Source organism: Nesoenas mayeri (assembly GCF_963082525.1).
Source record: "Nesoenas mayeri genome assembly, chromosome: 10".
Lineage (NCBI taxonomy): Eukaryota > Metazoa > Chordata > Aves > Columbiformes > Columbidae > Nesoenas > Nesoenas mayeri.
In genome coordinates this window covers 20,062,258-20,088,096 of record NC_137560.1, presented here as the reverse complement: position 1 = coordinate 20,088,096, position 25,839 = coordinate 20,062,258, and the positions used below count along the sequence as shown (strand labels likewise).

The window sequence follows — 25,839 nt, the reverse complement described above, 5'->3', positions numbered from 1 at the left end:
CCATTGCTAAGCAATCTTTATTTTCATTTTCAGATCATGTCACCATAAAGCTCGTAGTGCGTTTCCATGACATCTTCATTGCTTCCGTGGACTTCTCTTTCTATGACTGTGCTGCAGTGGCCCTGCTGTGGAAATCGGCACCGTGAGCACCTGCTTTTTCTTGTCTATAGGTACAGGGAGGGTGGCTGTCCCTGCCTGGGTCATCCCAGCAGCTGCTTTTCTATCGTTGTTCCAGGTGCCAGAAGTGTGTGAGCAGTCTCTGGGGATGTAACTGGTGCATCCAGCAGCACCTCTGCACCCACAAGGCAGCCTGTGAGGAAGGAACCATTATCTACAACGAAAGGGTGAGTGTCCTACTCAGTCCTAGTCCCATGTGCCTCAGTGAGTCAGATCTATTCTCGGGTAAAACAGCAGCTGTCAGTCACATCCAGCACAGTGAGCTGCTGGAGCAAAGCCGCCCCTCGGAGCCACACAAGGCTCTGTGTGCCTGGTGTTACAAGACCTTGCTGGGTTTCTGGGCAAGTAGAGGCCATCAGATGAAGCAGATCACCTTCCTCCTCGGTTATCCAGCCTGGGTGTTCAAAGTGAGGAATAAGAGCAAGCTGGCAGGGACGCTGCAAGTGTGGAGGTAAAAAAGATGCCCAGTTTGATGCCCAGTTTTGCTGCCACAGATGGTCTTGCAGTTTTGTGGGGGTCGAAGGGAGGCAGACTTCCCTTGGAGTACAGGCATCTTTGGGAAGAGGGGATGTTGTTGGATCTTCTGCACCGTGAAAACTCCTCAGTCCTGTCCCAAGACAAGGCAAAATGAGATGGGAGCTCTTATTGAAATCCAGAGGGTGAAGCAGCTTTTTGTGAACAATGCTATGAGAAGAAATATAGAGTATTTTTCTGCTTGGGTTTTATTCTGTTTTGTGTCTTTTTCTTACCCTACCATGTTGTTTTTCTCTAGGCCCAGATCCCAGCCTCCAGAGTGTTTCCTTCCTCAGCAGCTCCCCTCACCAAGTCCTCTACCACAGCCCCAACCGCAGCCACCAAACCCATCACCCCCCCGGTGCATGTGGTACCAAGCACCGTGCCCCCCACACAGCCCAGCCACATCACCTTCTCTGCAGCCTCAGATACGACAACCAAGCCTACAGAAACCCTCAGCTACACATACTTGACTCTCTCAACTGAAGCAGCCTCTCTCCAGGCTGTCACAGAACCACCCCTGCCACCACCAGCAGATAAACCTGCTGTCACTATGCCAGAGACAACTTCTCCCCCTGCATTTGTCCTCACCAGCCCATCCAAAAACGTGGATCACGCAGCCTTACCCACCGATGGACCGGCCACGGCCCAGGAGCCGCAGCACACCGAGCTCCCCACCACCCCGACTGGTGGTCCTCTGCACACATCTGCCGCACCAGTAACACCTTTCCCTCCTGTCACCGGTTTCAAGTGGCCTCTGAGTTCTTTTCCTACCACAGAGGTGCTGACGTCTGCCGTCCCATCTCCCCAAACCCCCAGCCAGGTGCCGGGGGGCCCCGCTGCCTCTGATGAGTCTCCCAGGTTGCTGGGAACTGAACGATCTGCTTCAGAGCTCCCACCATCAGCTCCCCCAGACTGGCTGCTGGGGGAAGGCACCGAGCTCCAGGACACGGAGGACTGGATGGATTTGCTGCAGGCTGAGAATGACACATCCCTCTTCTCTGCTTCTACTCTTCTGTCGGGTGATGGCGATTCTTCCGAGAGGGATATCCCTGACTTTCCCAGGATCCTCCACCCTGACCTTGACTATCAGTATGATGCCCTTGAGTTTTGGGAGGAGGTAAGTTGCTGGGCTTTGCAATCCACACTCTAAGGCGGTAGCACTTCGTAGGGCAACGAAGATGATTAAGGGAGTGGAGCACCTCCCTTATGAAGAAAGGCTGGGGGAGCTGGGTCTCTTTAGTTTGGAGAAGAGAAGACTGAGGGGTGATCTTATTAATGTTTATAAATATATAAAGGCTGAGTGCCATGAGGATGGAGCCAGGCTCTTCTCGGTGGCAAACAATGATAGGACAAGGGGTAATGGGATCAAGCTGGAACACAAGAGGTTCCACTTAAATTTGAGAAAAAACTTCTTCTCAGTAAGGGTGACAGACACTGGAACAGGCTGCCCAGGGGGGTTGTGGAGTCTCCTTCTCTGGAGACATTCAAAACCTGCCTGGACATGTTCCTGTGTGATCTCACCTGGGCGTTCCTGCTCCAGCAGGGGGATTGGACTAGATGATCTTTGAGGTCCCTTCCAATCCCAAACATACTGTGATACTGTGAAATTTTGATACAGATTGCTGATCTAATATTTCAGCACACAGGAGAAGGTTGTGCCCTCTGACAGTGTAGAAGCTGACCGCTGTAATGTGTGGGGTGAGAAGTGGCAGCCTGCGGAATAAAAATGTGTGTGAGGTTCCCAGGTGTAAAGGTGGCAGCTGCTGTGATGTCCAACATATTCACAACTTTCTGCTGCTGAACTTGGGCTCTCACATTGCTTTCTTGTAACTTCATGGTAAAGAAGCACCATTGTGTCTTCATTCTGGCCGGGTTTGTTTCTCTGGTGGCATGTTAAGCTTTGATTCCCTGTGTCAGAGCCATGGAGGTCTCTTTCTCTAAAGACCTGTGTTTGTTTTCAGAACGAAGAGCTTAGTTGGGGTCCAGATGCATGTCCCTGCGTGCAGGCAATCCAGGGATCTTCTCTGTTTCCTGTCAACGTGGCGAGGAAGATAACCCTGCTGGGAAAGAACTTCCACCTCTATCAGGTAGTCAGCTCAATGTCATCAGCATTGAGAAACTGTATTAATGCAGAGCACTGGACTGCTAAAAATATGTTTAGTTGTGGCTCTGCCAAGGTTTCTCCCGCTTACAGAAACATTTAGAGGAATGACCTACTTCTGTGAACAAGGAATTACATAGCTGGATTTATTGGTGGGTAGGAGGTCACGCAGGGAAAGGGAGAGCACAGGTGTGCCCCAACCTTCTGGAGAAGATCTGCATGCCTTTGGATTAAGTTGCACCTGTTCTGCACCATAGATGGTAGTTCTTGGAATAACGTCCTGCTGAATCTCTGCTGATTGTTTTTTTCTCCATAAGCGAAAGATAAGCCATCCGTTCCCTTTTTTTTCTGACGTGCTCATGTTAATGTGGCTATTCCTGTCATACCTGAAACTTCTGCAATGGGAAAACCACCCTTGAAAGCTGTGTTTCTTGGGTGTGCCTCTGATAAAAAATTCTTTGCTTCTCGAGACAGAGAACTGATTTAGTTATCTTTCACAAACAATCTCCTCAGAACATGCAGCCCACAGACTAATTGTTAGTGTATATGTTAAACCTGATATACTGCACTGCTCAGAGGAGCAGAGCTGGTTACAGATGCATATTCATATTTTTTACAGGAAGTATCTAAGCAATTCAGTGGTAGAAGATTTACAGGAGAGAGAGGAGAAAAATACACTTGGTGTTTTTTGATGGGCACTGCCTTAATCTGTGTGCTCCATTCTTCCAAGCGGCTGTTTCACAGAGATGTACAGGCAGAACTTCACAGTAACACTGGTTTTTCTTTAATTCCTCCTCCTGAGCTGAGTTGTCCCCACACTGACATCCACGTACTCCCTTCTGGGTGTTTTGTTTTGTGTTGCTTTACCTTTCGTACGTGGAGACAGTGACAGCATAGAGAGCCCTTGAATATAACGTAGAGTTGGCATAAAGAAGCTCTATCCAGGTGAGAAGTGGCGCCACAAGTATCTTCTCTGCAGGACCAGCACTGGGACTATGAGTGTGTCCTGAATTTGGAGGGGAGGACAGTGGTGATGGACGCTTATGTGGAAGGAGAAGAAACAAACCAGTCCCTCTGTTATATCACCTGCCAGATGAACCAGGTGAGTGCTTAGAATACGATGCCATTTCAGAGTTCACACTGGTAATGGTTTTGCTCAGCAATACAGTGGGCTGGAGGGCAAACCCTTTGACAAAAAGAGCATATTTTGCAAAAATATTTGTAGAATATTTAGCACTGTGGGGGCCTCATCTGTGATGCTCCTGCCTGGCAGTATTGGTGTCTTCAGCTTGCACAAGGATTGTACAGTCTGAGCTGCACAACCTGTTGCTGCATTTGCTGTAGCACAGGATGGTGCTGTCCCCAGGTCACTGCTCATCACCAGAACAGTGCCATTTCTGCTTTAGCTTGAGGCGCTGTTGTCCATGGTTCTCTGGATCATTACTTCTTCTGTGATGGTGGTTCTTCCGTGAAAAGAAAAATGCTATAAATACAGTTTTGTTCCTAGCAGTGGAAACTAGCCTGTGGATTTGGAGATTAACAGGCAAAACAGCCACGTATGTTTCAGGATGATGTGTGGATTTTCCTTAGGGCAAGATTTGCAAGCAGAGGTGATATTTTTAGTTCACAAACTCATATAGTTAAGGGAAAGGAACAACATAAGGCAGTTTTCTGAGCAGATGGCTTGCAGATAGGAATTAGCCATTTGGAAATGCAGTTAGGAAGTTAGACAAGTATCATCATGAGCACACGTTTGTTCTCAGTGTTCACCCTCATGAACCAAAGCCTGCTGAAGCCTGCTGCTCTTTCTGGAGCGCAATTATGACTGCGTGAACCAGCAAAGTCAGGTCTGTGCTGCCGCTGCCTCAGCTAACGCTGCCCTGTCTGCATTCCCAGGGAGCTCCATATAGGCTGTATGTGCCAATGCAGGATGGTGCTGATGTTTTTTGCATATTCAGCTGGCTTGTTTGTGTCTCTAAGTCCTTTTTCTTGGTCGTCTTTGTCTTTGCAGTACAGTTACACAGCGCCTCAACTCGAATTCAACGCTGTGGTGTTCGTGCAGAGGCGGCGACACCTTCGAGTAGACAGCGCTGCAGATCTTCACGGTAGGAGCACACCGCCTCCCCAGCAGAAAGGCAGCAAACGAGGTGGAAGAGAACTGAGAAATTCTCGAATGAGTCCTACCACAGGGAAACTAAGGAAAACATATAGCCTCATTCTTGCTGCTTGTCACAGGGGAGGGAAGAGGAGAGGGTTCTGTGCAAGATGCCAAGTTGCTGGATTATTCTGTGCCCTAGGGGATGTTTGCAGACGCCTCTGAATTTTTCTCCTTTGCAGTGACTTTTTACAACTGCTCGGTGGGACACGCTGATTGTAGCCGCTGCCAAACAGCTGACTCAAAGTACAACTGTGTGTGGTGTGGAGGTGACAACCCCAGCTGTATCTTCAGGGGCTCCTGCAAGGAGGAGATAGAAGACCTGTGTCCAGCACCTCTCATTCACTCTGTGAGTAACTCACTCGCTAGTGTACTGCACCAGGGGCAAGGAGGGCTCCGTTCTCCACTTGAAATCAAAGGGCTGTGAACTCAGAGCACGAACAGTGCAGCTCAATAATACATTGGCCATTTGAAGAGCAAGTTACTCCTGTTCTCCTGTGATCCCTCAGCATTGTGAGGATGCAAGACTTTCGTGCTGGGTTTTCAGTTTGTTGATAGAGAACAGTGGAGAAAGATGCATTTTTATCTCACGTGAGCTGAAAACTGGCACTTCAGAAGGGGCAGAATCATTCAGGAGCTGGGAAGGGGTCCACAGATTGGATCCTCCAACTGTCCCGAGCCAGAACCTGAAACAGGTTGGCCTAACTGCACCTAGGCCTAAGGAGGGCAAAACCTCGTGAAATCAGCACAGCAAGAATAGTAAAGATACGACAGGTTACTCAAATTAATGATTTTTGTCTGTTTATTTTAAATGTTTCTTGCTAACTGCCACATGACCAGTGTCTGTAGCCATGTGTCCCTTTTGCTGTCAGCTTGTCCTCCCTCTGGTGGCACACAACATCCATGTGCTGCATCTTGTCTTAGTTTATCTTGGATGCTGCTCAGGGACAGAGCTTTGACGTTTGTGCAGCATGCGATTCATTGTCGTACTGATGCTGAGGGGGGAATGGTGCTTGCTGCTTCAACACTGGTAACATGTATTGGCTTGTGCATCCCCACTCTTCAGCAGAAATGCCCTGTGGAGTGGTCAGCATGTTGATGAGAAGGCCTTAGAAGTCTATAGTGGATTATCTCTCCTGGGGGGGACCACTGGCAACAGTGAGGTATGGGAAAGAGAGCTCTGACTGCAATGTTCTTTGCCGCCTTTCTTCTGCTGAGGGTCCAACCTGGTACTAGTCCAAGCCAGTAAAAGGAATCTACAGCAGTGACCTGAGCAGGCAGAGTTTGTCATGGGGCAGCAGAAGGACCCTGTGCTGTAGCTCAGTTGCCAAACTGCAGAGCTCTGAGATACTGTGACATTTACACATGCGCGGATGTCTTTGCAGGTGTACCCCCTGTCTGGACCAGTGGAAGGTGGCACTAGAATCACCATCACTGGCTCAAACCTCGGGCAGAAACATCAAGACATTGCAGAAACTGTCACTGTTGCAGGAATTCCCTGTGCCGTAGATGCTCAAGAGTATGAGATCTCTAGCAGGTAGAGTATCTGTGAAACCTCCTCCCAGAGGCAGGCGCTGGCTTTGCCCTTGGCTGCTGACACCAGCCTGAGATGTCATTGCCTTTGCTGCAGCAGGTGTTGAGCCTTGCCTGTTCCCCAGGGCATGCCCCCAAGTCAGGTCACTGTCTGATTAGTTACTCGGGTGAGTAACTAATTAGTTACTTAGAGAGATATGGTTGTGTACAAGGCGATGGCCAAGCAGTGCTGCCATACAGCAACCATGCTGCCAGCACAGAGCCCATGGGCCAGCCAGGTCAGGGAGTCACAGCCTTGGAACCAGACAGTTTCGTGGGTGTCTCTCCCAGCCACACGGTGATTTCAATAAAGTGAAGGACGTGGCTTGTGCAAGTGGCACTGCTAGCAAAATATTCTGACCACGTTAAGACGGGGTGAGGATGGGAACGGTATGGTTGGAGGTACGGCACAGATTCTTGCCTCTGCACCCCTAGGCTGTCATTCTTCACTTGGCAGCCAGACTTCCACCTCCCAGGAACAAACCAAATGAAAGGACCCTCTCAAGCAGGGACAGACCAGGGAGTTCTGGGGTTCCTATGCCACTCTCCTGGTGGCTGGGAGTGCCTGGCAGGTGACACAGTGCTTGTAAAAGTAGTGGTGAGGAGGAGGATGAGAAGCAGGAAGACCTGTCCTGCTGAATCCAGCTGATGTCAGTGATAGAGAACTGGGCATGTGGTGTGTCTGGCCAGGGCTGGACCATATAACAGGGCAGCATAGTCAGGTGTTGAGAGGTGTGACTAGGGGAAGCAAGGAGAAAGGCAGTGTTTGTGCAGATGGCCTGAGGCAGGGCAGGTAGGTGGGACCCTTGGACAAGGGAGGGAGAGGAGCCCAGCAACCAGCAGGAGAAGAGGAGAGCAATTGTGAGTAACCTCTCATCAGAGCTATCACAAACCCATTTTTCCATTCCATGGTAGCAGTAGTTGTAGCACCCTTCCCTCTGGGAGCCAGGTAAGATCCTGCTGGGAAATGGCTGCTGTGTCCAGCGGTGTTGTCCTGTCTGTGCGCCTTGTTTGTCTGGATCCATCTGCTTTCTGTTTTCATTCTAGAAATTAGAGCACAGTCTTTCTGGGGTTAGCACCGGCTTTGTTCTGTATCTACAAATCACCCAGCATCACACAGTCCTGGCTTGAGACTCCACTGCCTGAGTTCAAATTCCTGAGCCTTCTTGGTTGAGGAAATATAGCTGGGAACATGGGACCCACTCCTGAGCAAGGCCCAAACAAAATTAATCTCCTACTGTGTAAGAAGGCTGGGAAGTCTCCTGCAGAGTAATTTTTCTGTTAGCAAATCAGTGCCATAACATGGGATTCCTTGCTACCCTCCCTGTTCTAAGTACAAACCTGACTTTTCACCTTGTTAGTATCTTCCATACCAAATTATGGCTGGAAAAAGGGCTGGGAAGAATGGGAAGTGCAGATCAGGGGAACTGGCTGGTCCCAGAGGCCACTGGCCGAAGACCACTGCCAGCTAAACCTCCAGTCCTGGGTTTTCTTCTGCGTCAGACACAGCACTAACGTGTGGATTGACTGCTGCTGGCCTGGGGTCACTCCAGATGTGACTGATTTTTGTCAAGCACTGGAACAGGCTGCCCAGGGCAGTGGTGGAGTCGCCATCCCTGGAAGGGTTTAAAAGACAGGTAGGTGAGGTTCTCAGGGACATGGGTTAGTGCTAGAGTTAGGTTATGGTTGGACTCCGTGATCTTGACGGTCTCTTCCAACCAAAATGATTCTATGATTTGACCATCTCTGGACAACAGAAGAGTTCTTGGACTCTTGGTGTAGCTGTGATACAGTGGGCTCCATCCTGCCAGTCCCAGAAAGAATAACATTGGATAGGATGGACCTCTTTGGAACCACCCCCTGCTTTTTCCTGCTGCACCTAATCCAGCTTTTAAAGGTGTTTCTCAATACCCAGTTGTCTATTCTGAACATGCGATAAGGCTGAAAGAAGGGAGCTGTGGTTGCTGGGTGGTTTAGGCCGCGATGCGATGGATCCGGCTCGTCTGCTCGGCCGCGGCGTGACTCTGCTCTGGGGTTGTCCCGCAGCATCGTGTGCGTCACTGGCGGGAGCTGGACAGAGAGATTTGGGCACATTGTGGTGGAAGTACCTGGAGGAGGACGTGGAGTTTCGGGGCATATTTTCACCTATCAGGTAACGTAACTATCACTTCTTTGATACCTCTCCCTGTTCTTCCAGTATCTCTGCTAAGTGGCTGTCTGGTGCATGAACTTAGGGATTCTACCAGGCACTTGCTGCCGGTGTTTTTATCTGATTTTTCTGATGCATGTCATGTGTGGTGTTATTTGGGAGGGTTGTTTCTTTTCCTTTCCCTTCTTCTTCTTCTTTTCCTTTCCCTTCTTCTTCTTTTCCCCCCTCTTTAGATTATAACAACAGCTGTACTGGGTAATACTAAAGATACTGTAGCCTAATATTTTTTTAATATATATATTTTTTTAACAATGATAACTATTAAATGCTGAAAGAAAGAGGAAAAATACAGGGTACCTTTCTGATTTGGGGATTTTGTTTTTAATTGATGGCTTACCATCTTACTAAGACTTCTGACTTGACTTTGATTTATTCACAAAGTGCTGCTTGAAAACCCTTTTAGCTTCTGACCTTCCGCAGTTAGTGTTAGTAAGCCCAGAGTTACTGTGTGTTGCATGGAAAATGTTTCCTATTATTTTAAACATGTTTCTGATAACCTTCTGATATCTTAAACTCAGCAACTATGAATTAATATTTAAGTGTTTTTAGAAACAGTTACTGGCTTTTCATCCTTGCTGTGCAAATTGCAACATTTGTTATGTACCTGGTTGCATGTCTCCCTCTCCCATGGGAAGGGGAAAGAGATACCTGGAAAGTCTTAGGCATTTGTATACCAGATTATGCTTGTTGCCCTTCTCTTGGTTTTGGTTCTATTATCACCATCTGAGGCAGGATGACAAGAACCGCATGCTGTATTCAAGATGCGACTGCAGAAGGAATTTTTACTGTGACATCAAAGTATTCTTTTCTTAATTCCCTTCCCAGTGATTCCTGCCACTTGGTGGGGGCTTTTGTTGAGATCTGTGCTTCCAGCTGGTAGAGTTGTCACAGGTACCAATGCCCTCCTGAATGGGCAGGAGCTATTTTGAAACTCACAACTGCGTTCAATGATTGGGCTGTTTTTTTGCTGTACTCTCCCTGCTCCTTTGCAGTCCATGTATCTTGCTCTTCATTTATCAGCAGTGATTTACTCGTCCCACTCTGCCCGGTTCCTCTGAATGCTGCTGCAGCTCCTCAGTGGTACTAAGTTTTTGTTACTCTGAATAATGTATCAAATGTCATTTCCCCTTTCCAGGTCACCCTCCAGGTCTGTTTAACAGCACAAGTCTCAACACAAATTCTTAGGGCTCCCTGCTGGTAATCTCCTCATCTACTAGACAAACAGACAATTTATTTGCTACCTTGTTTTTCCTAACCTGAGTTATTAATCCAGTTACTGAGCTGAACAATCCCTTTGAAACGTTAATCCTAGGGGTTTGTGTGTGAGGCTCATGGCGCTGCTGTTTGCAGCGTCCCTCTGCCTTTTGCCATCTGTGGAAAGGCTGGTCCCTGGTTTATGGCTCTTCTGGTGTGATTGATGCCTCCTCTGATGCCTCTGCTCCATCAGGGAGCTGCTGCAGCCTGGCTGAGGCTGTTCCGATGAGTATCTATAGCACTGGAGGTCACTGAACTCATTCTGCTCTTTTCCTTTGAGGTCCTCGTTGCTCACCTCCTGTTCATTTTGTTTTGGTTTTCTTCCCCTCTTCTAGAACCCAGAGCTGAAATCCATTGTTCCAACTCAGGGCCCCAAAGCGGGAGGAACCTGCCTGACCCTTCTGGGCTCAAAGCTGCTGACTGGGCATCCTAGTGAGATCAGCGTCCTGCTTGGAGATCTCCCCTGCCACATGTAAGATCACTGCCCTGGGTCCTTCCCTGAGCCCTGCGGGACGTGACACTGCCTGGCTCAACCCTTAGCACGGGCTGCGGGAGCTCTGCTCTCCTCAGCATTCCAGGACATCCTCCCCTCGAGGGTCATGGCACAAGCTTGGCCATCTTAACATTCCTGACCATGTTCCCTCGGGTGTGAACAGTGCTACGTGGCCTCTGTTCTGCGTGTCTTTTGACAGGACTATACCCCATGCTGACAGCTCTTCTTTTGCTGGTGGGGAGCTGCAGTTGGCCCCCGCAGACTAACACTAACGGCTGGTTTTGTTCTCTTGCGTTCCGGGACACGTACACCTTGCCTTGGTAGCATGCTTCCAGTGTCTCCAGTCAGGACAGAGGTTGTACCTGCTCTTTGTCCACATGCTGCTCACTGACAACTGCCCAGCAGTTATTGTTTGTTCAGATAAGGCACGAGACCTTTCAGCATTAAATTTAGGAAAATACCAGGAGAGGTTTTCAGACTGTCTGCAAAGAGCAAGGCATAGTGCTATAAAATCTGTCTCTGCAGGGGCTGTATTAATCATGTGTTCTTTCTCCTGTCTCTCCAAGCCTCTCTGAGATGACGGAGGATCAGCTGGCATGCCAGACCAGTCCCAGCAACATGTCTGCAGAACTCCCAGTCACTATCAAATACGGGGACCAAGAGCGGAGACTGGAAGGGTCCCTCTTCAGATACACTCTGGATCCCAACATCACTTTTGCAGAGCCACCTAAAAGCTTCCTCAGGTAGAAAAGAGTGCACCATCCGCGGGGCAGCGTGCTGAGGCGGGTACATGGCACCAACAGCATCTCTTTGTCGAATTGCACTTTGGAGTAAAGCCAGGCTTGTAGGAATGAGCATCAGCAGCAGGGTGGGAGCGTGGGCAAGACAGAGCTAATGAATAACAGGTGGGTGAGATCAGCTGCTTTTCTCTTTCAGTGGAGGGAGAGTGCTCAGAGTTCATGGATACAACCTGGACGTTGTACAGAAACCAAAGATCCGAGTTACGGTTTCTCCATCTGAACGCCGCCGCCGAGGGCTGGGACGGTGGCGCAGGATCATCCCAGACACCGAGTGCCCTGAGGACACTCTGTGCAGCATCCAGCAGGTAGAGTGTCAAGTGATCACCGGAGCTGAGGGTGCACAAGGGCTGACATGTTGCTCTGGAGAGGTGGATTTTCTGTCCATAGGGCTTTTCACCCCCACTTGCTGTTGTCTACTTGGATCGTACCAACAGTCTTGACCAAGTGGAAGCATTCTCTGCCAGACTGAGAGGTTAAGTGCTTTCATAAACATTTCCACGAGTTGAGTCTGCCTCTGCTTAGCGATGCGCAGGACTTGTGATAGACAGAAACAGCGGGGCAGCAGTGTGGAAATAAAGAAATCTACAGCTGAGCCAGAGAGCTTGTGTGGCTTAGCATGTCCGTGCTCCAGACTCCTCCTTTTGCACAGTTCAGTCCACCTTTGGTAGCCCCTGGGTTCTGTTTCACTCTGAGATTCAAAACCAGGTGAAGTTCAGTGAAATTACCGGTTCCACCAACACTTTCTGCTCTCCTGCTGCCAGTGTCCTGAAATGGGTCACCACGGAGGTTACTGATGTGTGACCATCAGGGTCACATAGCACGCAGCAGAATTTGCAGAGGTAGAGGGTGTTTCGCAGCCAAAGCACAAGAAGGATTTGCTTTTGCAAATGATGGAGAGTGAACTGTACATGAACTGGAAGAGTGTGTTCCTTGTGCACATAATATCAGTAATAGCTGGATTTACCCGTCTTCTTAGGAAGGCATTTATCGTTTTTGGGGAGAAAAAAATTACTCTAATACTTTCACCAAATGTATAAAACATATCCAACCACATGAAGGAACACTTCTGTCACAGAAGCATTGAGGCCAGGAAATCAGCTTTGCATTGAAGATCTTTGGTCCCATTCTATCAGAGCAGGGAGACCTAAAGCTGATGCCCCTCGAGAATTTGCTGCCAGGGGCATGCCAGAGCTGATTCCCACTGCTGAGACCTAAGTGCTTGCAACAAAGCCAATGCTATGAAAACTGTCTGTAGAGGAGCAAGGCAAATTCCTTAGATCTTGGATTTTTCCCTCTACAATTAAGAGGGTTCCTCTGGCATTGCTCCAGAGGAGAGGAATGCAGACCGACCCCAGGTTGCTCAGGGTTGGGAAGTATTGCAAAGCCGTGGGAGAAGCGTTAGGGTTTCACTACTGACACCTTTTTTGCCTTTTGCATTTAGTTTGAAGAACCATGTCTTGTTAACTCCTCCTACCTGATCCTGTGCAAAACTCCAGCCATTAACATGCTGTTGCGGAATATCCGTATCAAATTGGAATTTATTCTGGATAACCTGAGCTTTGATTTCAACTCATTGCATCCCATGCCCTTCTCTTACGAAGTCAACCCTATCCTAAAACCATTGAATGCTGAAGACCCTGCCAAACCCTATCGTCACAAGCCAGGAAGCGTCATCTCTGTGGAGGTAACACACAAAGTAGCTGAAAATAATGTTCCTTATACAAATTTATTTCTGACCTGAGTGTTTTAAATTGGTGTCATGTGGCACCCAAGGTTTAAAAGCCTTTGATAGGATAACAACCTGTCCCAGCATATCTGCTTTGCCCTGTGAGAAATGGTACATAAGTAGAAGGAAAGGGGAGCATCAAAAAGCCTCTTGCGTACATAAATCATTAAGGGTTTCATCAGGCTTGGGGAAACTTCTGTGCTTTTTTATTTTTAATCCTAATAAACTATTTTATATGAATTATTAGTACTAAATAAACCCTACATCCTATTCTCAGCTGCTGGCTCTTTCCTAACTTCTTATAGCTCTTCTATAAGTAACTTAAGAGTAAAAGAATTGTAGCAAGTAGGGAAGACCTGTTACTAGGTAGAGGTAGGAAAATCACTTTACGGGTGATGCAGAGGGGCAGAGTGTCTAATGTTTTTTCTGTACATGTGAGAAAAAAATCTCAGAGATATTTCTTTGGTATGGAAAAGTCTGTATGTCTGTATGTTTTGTATGTCTGTCTGTACACAGAGTGAAGAGTTGAGCTTGGTTGTGCTGTAGCTAAAGAGCCTTAAGAAGACAGGTTACCTATAACTGTACTTACGCAGCATGGTATGGTTCCTAAACTATCATCTGCATCATATGCAAGTGAATTTTTTAGCTTACAAAATGAACTTCTGCAGCCAATCCAGATGTGAGCTTAGAGAAGAAAAAAGCCTTTTTCATCCTATGGTGTTCGGTCTCCTCCATCTTCCCTGGAGCTGTGAAAATGCAGAGTTGTTTTTTCCCCAGTTTGATGTGCTGTTCCACATCTGTTCCAGGGGGAAAACCTAGATCTGGCTATTTCCAAGGATGAGGTTATGGCTATGATTGGAGAAGGAATCTGTGTAGTGAAGACACTAACAAGGAACCATCTGTACTGCGAGCCCCCCTCCGAGCAGCCGGCTCCGCGGCACCGCACCAAGCGAGAGGGCACGGACTTGCTCCCAGAGTTCACGGTAGGGAATTGGCAGCACCGCAAGAAATCCTGTCGTTGGTTGAGTTGAAGCGCAAGCAAGAAGCAGCGGTGGAGACAGGGAGTGGGGTGGGAAGTGGAGATAGGGGACGGGGGAGGTGCCAGGGGTGACAGGCAGCTGCTCTTTGTTCTCAACTCTTACATGCCAAACATCGCCTGAAAGCAAATGGATTCAGGAGTTGTGCTGTGGGACAGCTTTTGCTTGGCAGAAAGGGATGTGGGGGTGTTGATCAACAGCTGGCTGAACATGAGCCAGCCTGTGCCCAGGTGCCCAAAAAGGCCACCAGCATCCTGGCTTGTGTCAGGAATAGTGTGACCAGCAGGGCTAGAGAAGTGATTGTGCCATTGTACTCAGCGCTGGTGAGGCCCCATCTTGAATATTGTGTTCAGTTTTGGGCCCCTCATCATAAGAAGGACATTGAGGTACTAGAGAGAGTGCAGAGGAGGCGACAAAGCTGGTGAGGGGCTGGAGCACAACTGTGATGAGGAGCGGGTGAGTGAACTGGGGCTGTTCAGCCTGGAGGAAAGGAGTCTGAGGGGAGACCTTCTCACTGTCTGCGAATGCCTGAAAGGAGGTTGGAGCATGGAGGGTGTTGGTCTCTTCTCCCAAGTAACAAGTGATAGGATGAGAGGAAATGGCCTCAAGTTGTGCCAGGGGAGGTTTAGATTGGATATTAGGAAACATTTCTTCATGGAAAGGGTTGTTGGACATTGGAACAGGCTGCCCAGGGCAGTGGTGGAGTCACCATCCCTGGAGGGGTTTGAAAGGCATTTAGATGAGGTACTAAGGGACATGGTTTAGTGCTAGAGCTAGGTTAGGTTATGGTTGGACTCAGTGATCCTGAGGGTCTCTTCCAAGCAAAATGATTCTGTGATTCTATGCTAGAGAGCTGGATGCTACCTGTACCCATTCTGGAGAAGCTCTGTGACTTTGCATTTCGCTACTTTGCTGAACTGCCACCGTGGCACGTGCTTTCTTACAGGTGCAGATGGGCAACCTGAACTTCCTCCTGGGCCGGGTGCAGTACGACACGGAAAGCCAGCTCACCTTCCCGCTGGAGGCACAGATTGGTTTGGGTGTTGGCGCATCCTTTGTGGCACTAATTGTTCTGGTTATCGTCTTCATATATAGGTAAGAAACTCTGGTGTTGTATGAGGTCTTTAAGTTCTTCTACAACTTAATGTGGCCAAGTGTGCATATCTTGGGCCTAAAGTAGGTCCCAGTTTTCTTTATTTTGTGCCAAATTCTGAGTCCCTGGTGTTGTTGGATGTGTGAGGCATGTTGTACCTGCACAGTGGTTCATTCAGAGCCCACACCTCATGGGTGCTCCAAGAGACTTTACAAAACACTGGTATCCTGCAAAGATGATGTTCAGCACCAATTGCCCTGGGGTCTTTGGCAGCAACACAACAGTTGGCAAGGACAATCTCTGGGCTGGGGCCACTGGGAACAATTCTGCTTCTTACTGCAGGAGGAAGAGCAAACAGGCCCTGAGGGATTACAAGAAAGTTCAAATCCAGCTGGAAAATCTGGAAACGAGTGTTCGGGACAGATGCAAAAAGGAATTCACAGGTCAGTCTCTGAGCTCCTGGTTTTCTTGCAGCTTCACAGGGAAGCTTGAAAAACCACTCTCAGCCCAACCTCGCTTTCCTGCATACTTGTTTGGGTAGCACAGAGCAGGCAGTAACTTTATCCTGTGCTGATGCATTGAAATATACAGCCAAATTCTTCCATTTTGTAATTCTTCAATTCAGAGCACAGTGATCTGTACAGCCCCTCTGATTCTCCAGTTCATCATCCTTCAGGCTCAGATGAGGAGCTAAAGGTCAATGTGCCTCTTCCTGGCAGGAAACATCCTTCCTCTTCCTCAGCCCCATCCCGCTGGCCCTAGTTCCTGCTCTCACCTCATGGTCTACGCCATTGGTTGTGTGATCGTGTAGTCAACCTCATGGACGTTTCCTTTCCCTCAGACTTGATGACTGAGATGATGGACCTCACTAGTGACCTTGTGGGCACAGGAATCCCCTTCTTGGACTACAAGTCTTATGCAGAGCGCATCTTCTTTCCGGGTCATCGTGAGTCACCACTGCAAAGGGACCTGGACATCCCTGAGTGCCGGCGGCAAACTGTGGAGCAGGGCTTGGTCCAGCTCTCCAACCTGCTCAACAGCAAGCTCTTCCTCACCAAGGTAACGTCCCTGTCTCTGCTTGCAGCTCACTGCAGGCTCAGGGCCACCTCACTGGCAGCTCATTGCAGGAAGCAGCTGGTGTCTGTTAAAGCTCACAGAATCACAGAATGGTTGGGGTTGGAAGGGACCTCTGGAGATCATCCAGTTCATCCCACCTGCTAAAGCAGGTTTACCCAGAGTAGGTTGCACAGGATCACGTCCAGGCAGTTTTGAATGTCTCCAGAGAAGGAGACTCCACCACCTCTGTGGGCAGCCTATTCCAGGGCTCTGGCACCTCAAAGTAAAGAAGTTTCTCCTCATATTCAGATGGAACCTCCTATGCCTCAGTCTGTGCCCATTGCCCCTCACCCTGTCATTAGGCACCACTGAACAGTCTGGTCCATCCTCTTGACACCCGCCCTGGAAATATTTATAAACATTGATGAGATCCCCTCTCAGCTTCTCTTCTCCAGGCTGAACAGATACAGCTCTCTCAGCCTTTCCTCATACGAAAGATGCTCCAGACCCCTCAGCATCTTTGTAGCTCTCTGCTGGACTCTCTTCAGCCATTCCTGAGTAGCTCCATGCATCACCACTTCTTCCCAGAGCCAGTAGCTGTGACTGCCTGGTTTTCAGCAGATTCACCCAGTGGTTTCTCTCTCTCCCCACCAGTTCATCCACACTCTGGAAATCCAGCGCACTTTCTCTCCGAGAGACCGGGCCTACGTGGCGTCATTGCTCACGGTGTCGCTGCACGGGAAGCTGGAGTACTTCACTGACATCCTCAAAACACTCCTGAATGACCTCGTGGAGCAGTATGTGGCCAAGAACCCCAAGCTGATGCTGCGGAGGTGAGTGAGCCAGCGGTGGTCCTACACTAAACACCTGAGGGAACAGAGCTGGCAAGTTCTGAAAGTCCTCTGGGTAGGAAAACATCATGGCATGGGCTGCAGCTGTTAGACCAGTGCATGTCCAGACAACACACATCAAACAGGAGGAAGCAGTAACAACGATACCCCTCAGGCCAGTCAGTATTGGCAGGGCATGTAACAGGAAAGGCATGAAAAGAGTAGGAAGATGGAGTTGCCCACCCCAAATTCCTCCTCTTTTGAAGCTGCTGTGTGTTCACTCTCTCCTTGTGCTCAGGTACCAGGGCTCTGCCAAGTCTGCTGATCTCGCTTTGCTGTTTAGAGATCCATGGGTTCACAGTCATGCCATGTTTGGAAGCTAAACAGAAATATGTCCTGTGTTTGGATCCCCATTAGCCTCCTGTCTGGTTCATCCCTCTGATCTGAAGAAATTTCCCTTGTTTAAGGCCTACCAGCAGCTGTCCTCAGTCCCCTGCTTGCTTGTCTCTTCAATTCTGTAATTTGGTGCCTCCTTCAGGCTGAAAAGTGCTTCTAATAAGTGGTATCAAAAGCGTGAATCTTACAGGTCTCAAAAGTCCTTTTATTTTTTTTCCTCTCCCTTGATCCTGTATCATATTTAGTGTACTCTTTTCTCAAGGGGAGTGATCTGTATCTCCAGATCCCTCCCTGCTCTGCACTGTATTCCTGTAATCAATCTCACGCTCTCTTGCAGGACAGAAACCGTGGTGGAGAAGCTGTTAACCAACTGGATGTCCATCTGCCTGTACGCCTTCGTGAGGGTGAGCTCTTTGTCCCTTTGCGGTGCAGAGAGGCCAAAAGAGAGGGGAGACAGCCACAGCTTTGCTTTTGTGCCTCGCTCAGAGCTGAAATAGTGCCAGGCTCATCCTGTATTTCAGACTGGGAGATTAGAGCACTAGACTCTTCACTAGGGACAGAGATGCTTAAATCAGCATTAATGCCACTCATTGTTTCCAGGGTGTATCACCAGCTCATGGAGGGCTCAGTTTAGCACCTTTATCTTGAGACACAGGCTGGTCTATGTGTGGGGGGAACAGATTCTGATCTAATTCCTTTCCTAGAGAGGGGTGGCAAGGCAAGTCTCTCAGATTAGCGATGCCTCGGTCTTGTGCATCCACCAGGTCATTGGCCCGTGCGCTTTCCCCATGCAGAGCCTGTGCCTGCTGTGGTTTAGCTGCAGAATCCTCAGTCCCGCTCCTTCTCTGCTCGGGCTCCGTGTTTCCAAGCTGAAATTTCTCTCGGGTGAAACTCCTTCCTTTCTGTGCAGGATTCTGTTGGGGAGCCCCTTTACATGCTGTTTCGAGGAATCAAGCACCAGGTGGACAAAGGGCCAGTCGACTGGGTGACAGGGAAAGCCAAATATACCCTGAATGACAACCGCCTTTTGAGAGAGGACTTGGAGTACCGGACTCTGGTAAGAATCAAATCTGTTGTTCCCTCTGGGCTCCCTGGTATGACAAGTCTGAATGTCACTGCTCCCATTACTGAGGCAGAAGTGCAGCATCCTGGGATCCAGGTTTATCCCAGCAGCACAGCTCTGTAGATGAGCAAGAGCTCTGCTAAATCAGGTGCTTTTGCCCTAGGCTGATAGGAGCAGAGTAATCTGGTGCATGTGCTATGATCTGTGTCTAGAAATAAGGGGATGAAATTGCTGGTGGCATATCAAAGCCCCTCCCCAGTGCTGCTGAACTGGCTTCCAGCTCTTGACACAAGACTGAGAACACAGCGTTGAACTTTCTGAATCTCTTCCAGTGAAAGGAGTAGCTGTTCACTTGCCTTAATGCCAACCACCAAAGGTGTAAATGTGTCAGATGTAATCTTATCAGCCGTGACCTTTTCTTTTCTTCCTCAGACCTTAAATGCTTTGACCCAAGCAGGAGTGGCTGCAGGAGGGGCAGAGGACTCCCAGGGGATTTCTGCCAAAGTGCTAGACTGTGACACCATAACACAGGTGAAGGAGAAGATCCTTGATCAGATCTACAAAGGGACGCCGTACTGTCACCGACCAGACCCAGACACCCTGGACCTCGGTGAGCAGAAGTCCTTGGTGCCAAAACTCAGTGAGGAAGCGCAAGAGCGGTTGTTTGCTGTCTGTGCACAACACCCTGGCAGGTGTGATGTGTGTCGTTCTCTGCTGAGTGTGCAGAGACCAAGGGTCTCACACTCTGGTTGGATCCAACAAGACACGATGCAGGAAAGAGGCAGTTGGGTCCAGCCCCTTCCATTTCATGGTGTTCTTTGCCACACTTGGACCCATGGCAATGGCTTGGGCAAAGGGACATGGGAATAAAAGTGGGGAGAAACGTGTAGGAGGGGAGGATGGTTTGAGTGTGGCGCAGAGATGCTGTAGCCACAGACTGGCTCCTTCTGCCAGTGAAGTCAAAAGCAGCATCTCAGTAATGTGTGGCAGGGAGGATTTTGCCCACGGTGGTTAACGGAAGGTAGGACTTGCATTGTGAATCAGTTTTCCATTTTGTTAATTCTTTGGCTGTTGCTGAGTAGCATTGATGTTTATAAATGAGCAGGTGCTGGGGGAGTAGGAGCTAATAAGGACTATGGGTCCATATTTGTGGTTTGAATCAGCTGCTTGAAGAGTCACAATCTGACTGAATTTGTAGGAACTTGGTGCGTGGAACCTGGGAGGCCGTGAGGCCACTTGTCCATGTGCTTGGTGAGACTGTCCTGTGACTGCAGGACTTGTCACTTGCTAAGGCAATGTCTGTGAGACAGCATGGGTGAAGGTTGGTGAGGACTGGTGGGCTTGTAACAACGTCAAACAGGTTGAAGCACAGCAGACTTCAGAGATGCCCAAATTAACAGTTCATCTTTTCATTTTCTGTGTTTTAATGGCCATAGAGTGGAGATCAGGGCTGGCAGGTCATCTGATACTATCCGATGAGGATGTGACATCTGTTGTTCAAGGAACCTGGAAACGCCTGAACACTCTTCAGCATTACAAGGTCAGACCCCAGTGTACCTTTACCATGTCTCTCCTCTCAGCGTCTACACACCGTTATGCTCTATTTGTGGCTCTGGCTCCTGGTGGATCGCTGTCAAAAGGTTGGAGCTTTCTTGCAGAAGCATATTCAGATTAATTCAGTGCTGTGTCTTCAACAAGTTTAGTCCCTTCCTTAACCTGTACCTGAGACGTGGGCAGGTGCTTGGGAAGAGATGCACAAGTTCATACCTGGTGGCTGTCACAATGAAGGTGATGCTTCTGAATCTGTTAATGTTCCAGTCCAAATCAGTTAGTAGGGGATGGTGCATTGATCTGCAAAGTAGCTCCTAGGAATGGAAAGAGTTTGGGTCTTTTTTTTAACAACCTTGCACCAAAATGTCCTGCTTTGCTGCAGCATGTTTTAGGTGTGAATGACGGTCCCTGATTATTATCATCTTCATCATATTTTGGAAATTAGGTTGTCTTAATTGGTACAAATAAGGTTCTTCCACCATCAGGAAAAGACAGTGATGGTGCCCCAAAATCCCTGTTTCTGTCCCTATGTCTAGTAATGTTACAGTCTGTTTTGGTCTACAAACACTTGCCTGTTGTGCTGATGAGGAACACACTGTTCAGTTATTATAGTGATTTTTGCTCGTGTGCAGGTGCCTGATGGAGCAACAGTAGCACTGGTCCCACGCCTGACCAAGCACATCCACCGGGAGAATCAGGATTACATCCCAGGAGAGAGTGAGTTTGGTGTCCTGTTCTCATGAAATTATTTTATAGTGCTTTCCAGTTAGTGAGACAAGACTCTTGCCATAGCCCCAGCTTTACGCTGCTATGGAAGGCTAATATGTGATTTGGACCCTCATAGGTGTGATAGGGGATGTCTGTCTGGGCAAGTTTCCAAGACTTTGAAGGTTTTGGGTGGACAAAAGCAACCTGCTGTAGTGCCAGCAACAGTTGTACTCTGTGCAGAAGGCTGGATAGGGCCCTCCAGAGGTTCCTTCCCATTTGTGTTTCTGTCGTACTGTGAAATCTTGCCTCCTTGGGACTCATCTGGCCAAGTTCTCCTGTGAGAGAACTGACACTCACCTGTAAACACTTGCTTGTTTTAGAAACACCGATGCTGGAGGATGCAGATGAAGGTGGCATCAAACTTTGGCACCTGGTAAAACCAACAGAAGAGCCAGAGCTTCCAAAGCATCGACGTGGGAGCTTAAGAGATCGGGAGCGAGCCAAGGCAATCCCAGAGATCTACCTGACACGTCTGCTCTCAATGAAGGTGAGAAGGAGCACAGATTGTGTTGTACTTGGGATCTTGCCTTCCTTTGTATCCCCTGGCAGATGGCAGGGATGTGCATGGAGATGAAGAGCCCCTTTGCTTGGGTTGACACGTGCTGGTTGTTTCCCCTCTGATCCCAGCGTCGCAGTGCAAAGCTTCTACTAAGGGGTTAAGTTTTGCAGAGCCTCTAGAAGACTGAGAAATGGTTTTATCCCTGTGTCCACCCCATGTTTGACTTTGTGTATCCCACAAGAAAAACTGGCACCCTGTGCTTCACAGCAGAGTTTCTTTGGCGGCAGTGCCCATGGGGCTGCCGTGTCTGCTCACCTTCCACCCCACCTAGGGCCAAGAAGATAGAACTGACCTGTGACCTGCTGCAGCAAGATGATGCTAGTAGTACAGATTCATAAATCAGGCATAGCACCTGCTCACATTTCTCCTTTTTGCTTCATTCCAGCATCATTGTTAAAGAATTGAAACAGGAACTTGTCCCCCTGCTCTGTTCTCAAGAAAAGAACAGCTTTTAGCATCCAGGCTTCCCACCAGTGCCCTGCTTGCAGAAGCACCGTTCCTGAAGTGACAGCCCAGGCACTTTGCCTCTGTTCTTCCCACATTTACTGAACTTTTTTGGGACTGAGCAAACCCCTTCTTGTCCCTGTGTGGCTGAACAGAGCTCCTGGCAGCCAGCAGTCCCCCTCACCGGGGCAGTCTCTGCGGTTCGGTGCCATCCCATCGTGTTTCAAGCTCTGGAGCAATCCTCATTACCTGCAGTGGCTCTGAGTCCATCTGGCTCTTCTCCACATTTTGCTTTGTTTGGGGCCTCCTTTCTCCTTTGCCACTGCTTCGTGCAGCTGGGGGTGGCTCTGGGCTGGTGAGGGGAGGTTGCTGAGCAGAAGAAGGTAACCCCTGCTCCTCAGGAGGCCTGTGCTCTGCTCTCCTCTGCCTGTGCTGACTCTGTCCTGCTTGGTTCTCCACAGGGCACCCTGCAGAAGTTTGTGGATGACTTGTTCCAGGTGATCCTCAGCACCAACCGCCCCGTCCCTCTGGCTGTCAAATACTTCTTTGACCTGCTGGATGAGCAGGCGCTACACTACGGGATTGCAGACCCTGAGACCATCCACATCTGGAAGACAAACAGGTACGGTGACAACCACTTTTGCCTACTAAAGAGAAGCAAAGTTGGAGTTGCAAGGCAGCAGAGCATGGTGTGAAAAGCTGGTTTTGCTGGGAGGGCAAAGCCGGGAGATGCAGTCATGTGCAGAATATCTTTCAGCACTGCAGCTGCTGCATTTGCTGATACCCCGCTGTGCTTCTGTCTCCTCTCCAGCCTGCCCCTGCGGTTCTGGATCAACATCATCAAGAATCCCCAGTTTGTTTTTGATGTGCAGACGTCAGATAACGTAGATGCTGTGCTCCTGGTCATCGCACAGACCTTCATGGACTCCTGTACCATAGCTGACCATAAGTTAGGGCGGGTAAGTATGGGGGGAGAAGGGGCTGTGATTGGCACAAATATTTGAGCAGTGCTGCCCCAGGAAGGTGATAATGTTTACACAGCACCACTGGGACAGCACGCCAGGCCCATCATTGCTCCCATGTGCCACTGGAGCACTGGAGAGTGATGGGGACTCCTGGGAAGAGAGGAGAGAGGAGCTGATTTTGTTTAGTGCACAGAAGTTGTTGAGCAGGGCTCTTTACAGCGTACAGCTGCTTGGGGGACAGAGCTAAACTCTGATCGGCTGTGGCAAACAGTGTAAGTCACAGGCTGTGTCTTGGGAGATGCAAGTTGGCCATTAGAAAAACTTTTTAGCCCCACTAGTCACCCTGTGGAACGGGGGTGGAACGGTCCTGCGTGGTTCACCAGAGATGGGGTGGGTGGATCTCTGCAAGATTTGGGCAACCAGCTATGCGAAGCCATGGCCGATTGGTCTCATACAAGTGATCACCCAGCTCCGAGTGAAAGGCTGGACAAGGGATCCCAGAGGTCCCTTCACCAACACACCTCCTGGTTCCTCAGACTAGCAGGGAGCCTGGTATTTGAAGTACCTCTCCATGCAGAGGCCATAAAATCCCCATCCCGAATGAATATCAGAAAATAGCAGTGATGGTGTTACCTACCAAGGGTAGTCCACAGCATGATGGAGCTTTTTCTAATCCATTCTGGTTTTGGATGTTCAAGGACTCTCCGATCAATAAGCTACTCTATGCCCGGGACATTCCTCGCTACAAGCAGATGGTGGAAAGGTAAGCAATGAACTTGAGGAGTTGTAGTTTAAGCAGTAAGAAGGAGACTAGGAGGAACAAGACACTAATTGCCTTTGTACTGTTCTATAGGTATTACGCAGACATTCGTCAGACCATCTCTGCCAGTGACCAGGAGATGAATTCTGCCCTGGCTGAGCTATCACGGGTAAATAAAATTATTTCAGAAGTCCCCCTGGCCCCTCTCCTGTGCATCTAAGAGAAAGTAATGCAAAGATGTGACATTCCAGCTGAGCGTGCATGTGATTATTTTTCTTTTCCTTTGCTAGGTGAATTCCCTTTCCTGTTGCTCTGTGCAACAGGCACATTTCCTAATGACTTGTGAGGATGCAGAATTTTTAAGGGCAGTTGCTCAGTGTCTCATGGTTTTGTTTAACTTCCTCTCTTATTCAGAATTACTCAGGTGACCTCAATTCCCTGGTGGCTCTACATGAATTGTACAAATACATCAATAAGTACTATGACCAGGTGAGTCTGGATTTCCTGCAGGTATGAACATGCCCTTCTCCTTTTATCATCCAAAATTAATTAAGGACAGCCAGACTATTATGATGCTGTGTATGTTTCATTGGCGTATGCAACTTCCATGTCTTAAGTTTCAAATAGGAAGGGAGGAAATCACAAACTCATCACTAACTTGGAGGCTGTTGAGATTTCCTGTATGCTTCTTTTTAAAGCTTCTTCTACTTAAAAATGAAATTTGGTTAGTTCAGATTCATTTACTAAAGTTACCATTCTTCAGGTAGAAGTTTAGCATTCTTTTTGCACTGTGAAGTGGATAAGTTATTAGGACAGATCTATAATACTTATTTTGTGGTTAATTTGAGATAAATTACTACATACCTGCTCTAGTCTTGAGCACACTTAGGATTCCAGCTCAGGGCTTTCCACTGTGCGTGGAGTTGAGCTGGTTGCCGGCGTCATGTGCTGGAGAAGGGGGACCAGCGATTTCTGTCTCGTTGCAGATCATTACCGCCTTGGAAGAAGATCCAACGGCACAGAAGATGCAGCTCGGCTACAGACTACAACAGATCGCAGCAGCTGTGGAGAATAAAGTGACGGATTTGTGACAGGCGCAGACAGACTGCTCTCCCCTGGCTGAACGGGGACAGTGCTCGTCCCAGCGACACACAGGGTGTCCCGCTGCTGTTGGAACCTGACTCTCCGAGGAACCCGCGGGTGACATGTGCAGGGATGGCCAAGGCAGTACAAAGTACAAGCGTCCTTGCATCTCAGAGAATATTTTTTACAGTTGTTTTTTTTCTTCTTTTTAAAAGCAAAACAAAAACAATAACAAAACAAACTTGGGGTTTCCTCTGGCAGACGGTCAGGGAGACCACACAGCTCCTTCCTACGGATGTCACATGAATGTGCCAAGTTTCCAAACACCGTTGTTGAAGAGCCAGGTGACACAGCCGAGCACTGGGCTTTGCACGGATGCCCTTGCCAGTGCTGGGAGACTCCCCTGCTGCAGCCACTCACTTCAACGGGGACCAGGACGCTTTCCCCAGGCTGACAGCTCTGCTAAACCTCTGTCCCCAGCTGGCCAGCACTCCTGCAGTGTCTCACCTGAGAAACTTCCCTGCAGCAATGTCCCCGCTGGTGCTGGATGTGGGATGTAGAAAGGAGAGCATCCATTGGTGATGGTTTGTTGCTCCCCAGTGTTCTGGTCTGCGTGGCATCTCCATGGATGTGATGTGCTCACCAGCACGTGCTCTTGCCCAGGGGCCTGCTGTAAAGGGACAGCGGCCCCTCGCCCGTTCCCTCAGGACAAATTCAGTGTGTGAGAGTCGCTGCCTGGCTCGTCTCAGTCTCCACTGACCCAGCTCGGGATCCATCTTCCCGATTCCTCACGGTCAGAGGTTGCTCTGCTCTTTGGAAAAGCACAAATGCCTTGTGCCACTTCCCCTCCCTCCGGTGTCTCACTGTTCTGCTGCTCTGAACTGGACTTGTAAATACCCTCAGAAAGTTAATGTATTTAAATGCTAAAGGAGAATGTTTAATTTTGTGGCTTTGAGACAAAGCTTTTCTTGGAGAAGGATCTCTGTGCACTTCTACTGACAAACGTCTGTCAGCACTGGAGCAACATTTTCTCCACTGCTTTGTCCACAGGGATGACTCGTAGATGTCTCTGTTGTCGTAACAGCAGCTCACTTTTCCCCGCAGCTCAGTTCCAGGCTTAGCTGTGTGCTCTTCAGTTAGGCTCGCCTTACACCTTACCGCCGTTTCGCTTCACAGCCTCTCCTGTTGCACACGCAGAAGGGTTATTTGTTGAGCTGTGAACTCGAGGAAG

General features: G+C 48.9%; 1 protein-coding gene across 1 annotated transcript in view; it reads left to right on the top strand.

Moving 5' to 3' along the window:
• PLXNB1 (plexin B1) overlaps positions 1-24,616 on the top strand; it is a gene marked incomplete at both ends in the record, with an annotated part of 37,269 nt that extends 12,653 nt beyond the window's left edge. The window contains 30 exons of the mRNA XM_080350248.1: positions 34-142; positions 236-344; positions 950-1,810; positions 2,655-2,780; positions 3,774-3,896; positions 4,806-4,899; positions 5,132-5,298; positions 6,335-6,486; positions 8,568-8,673; positions 10,320-10,456; positions 11,044-11,220; positions 11,414-11,582; positions 12,719-12,961; positions 13,810-13,986; positions 14,987-15,135; positions 15,476-15,576; positions 15,975-16,192; positions 16,844-17,022; positions 17,753-17,819; positions 18,326-18,472; positions 18,911-19,088; positions 19,915-20,018; positions 20,662-20,746; positions 21,118-21,284; positions 22,262-22,422; positions 22,612-22,759; positions 23,464-23,528; positions 23,619-23,694; positions 23,940-24,014; positions 24,512-24,616. Of these exons, the coding sequence (XP_080206374.1) occupies positions 34-142; positions 236-344; positions 950-1,810; positions 2,655-2,780; positions 3,774-3,896; positions 4,806-4,899; positions 5,132-5,298; positions 6,335-6,486; positions 8,568-8,673; positions 10,320-10,456; positions 11,044-11,220; positions 11,414-11,582; positions 12,719-12,961; positions 13,810-13,986; positions 14,987-15,135; positions 15,476-15,576; positions 15,975-16,192; positions 16,844-17,022; positions 17,753-17,819; positions 18,326-18,472; positions 18,911-19,088; positions 19,915-20,018; positions 20,662-20,746; positions 21,118-21,284; positions 22,262-22,422; positions 22,612-22,759; positions 23,464-23,528; positions 23,619-23,694; positions 23,940-24,014; positions 24,512-24,616 (4,775 nt within the window). The remainder of the gene's footprint in view (positions 1-33; positions 143-235; positions 345-949; positions 1,811-2,654; positions 2,781-3,773; positions 3,897-4,805; positions 4,900-5,131; positions 5,299-6,334; positions 6,487-8,567; positions 8,674-10,319; positions 10,457-11,043; positions 11,221-11,413; positions 11,583-12,718; positions 12,962-13,809; positions 13,987-14,986; positions 15,136-15,475; positions 15,577-15,974; positions 16,193-16,843; positions 17,023-17,752; positions 17,820-18,325; positions 18,473-18,910; positions 19,089-19,914; positions 20,019-20,661; positions 20,747-21,117; positions 21,285-22,261; positions 22,423-22,611; positions 22,760-23,463; positions 23,529-23,618; positions 23,695-23,939; positions 24,015-24,511) is intronic.
• Between the last annotated feature and the right edge of the window lie 1,223 nt (positions 24,617-25,839).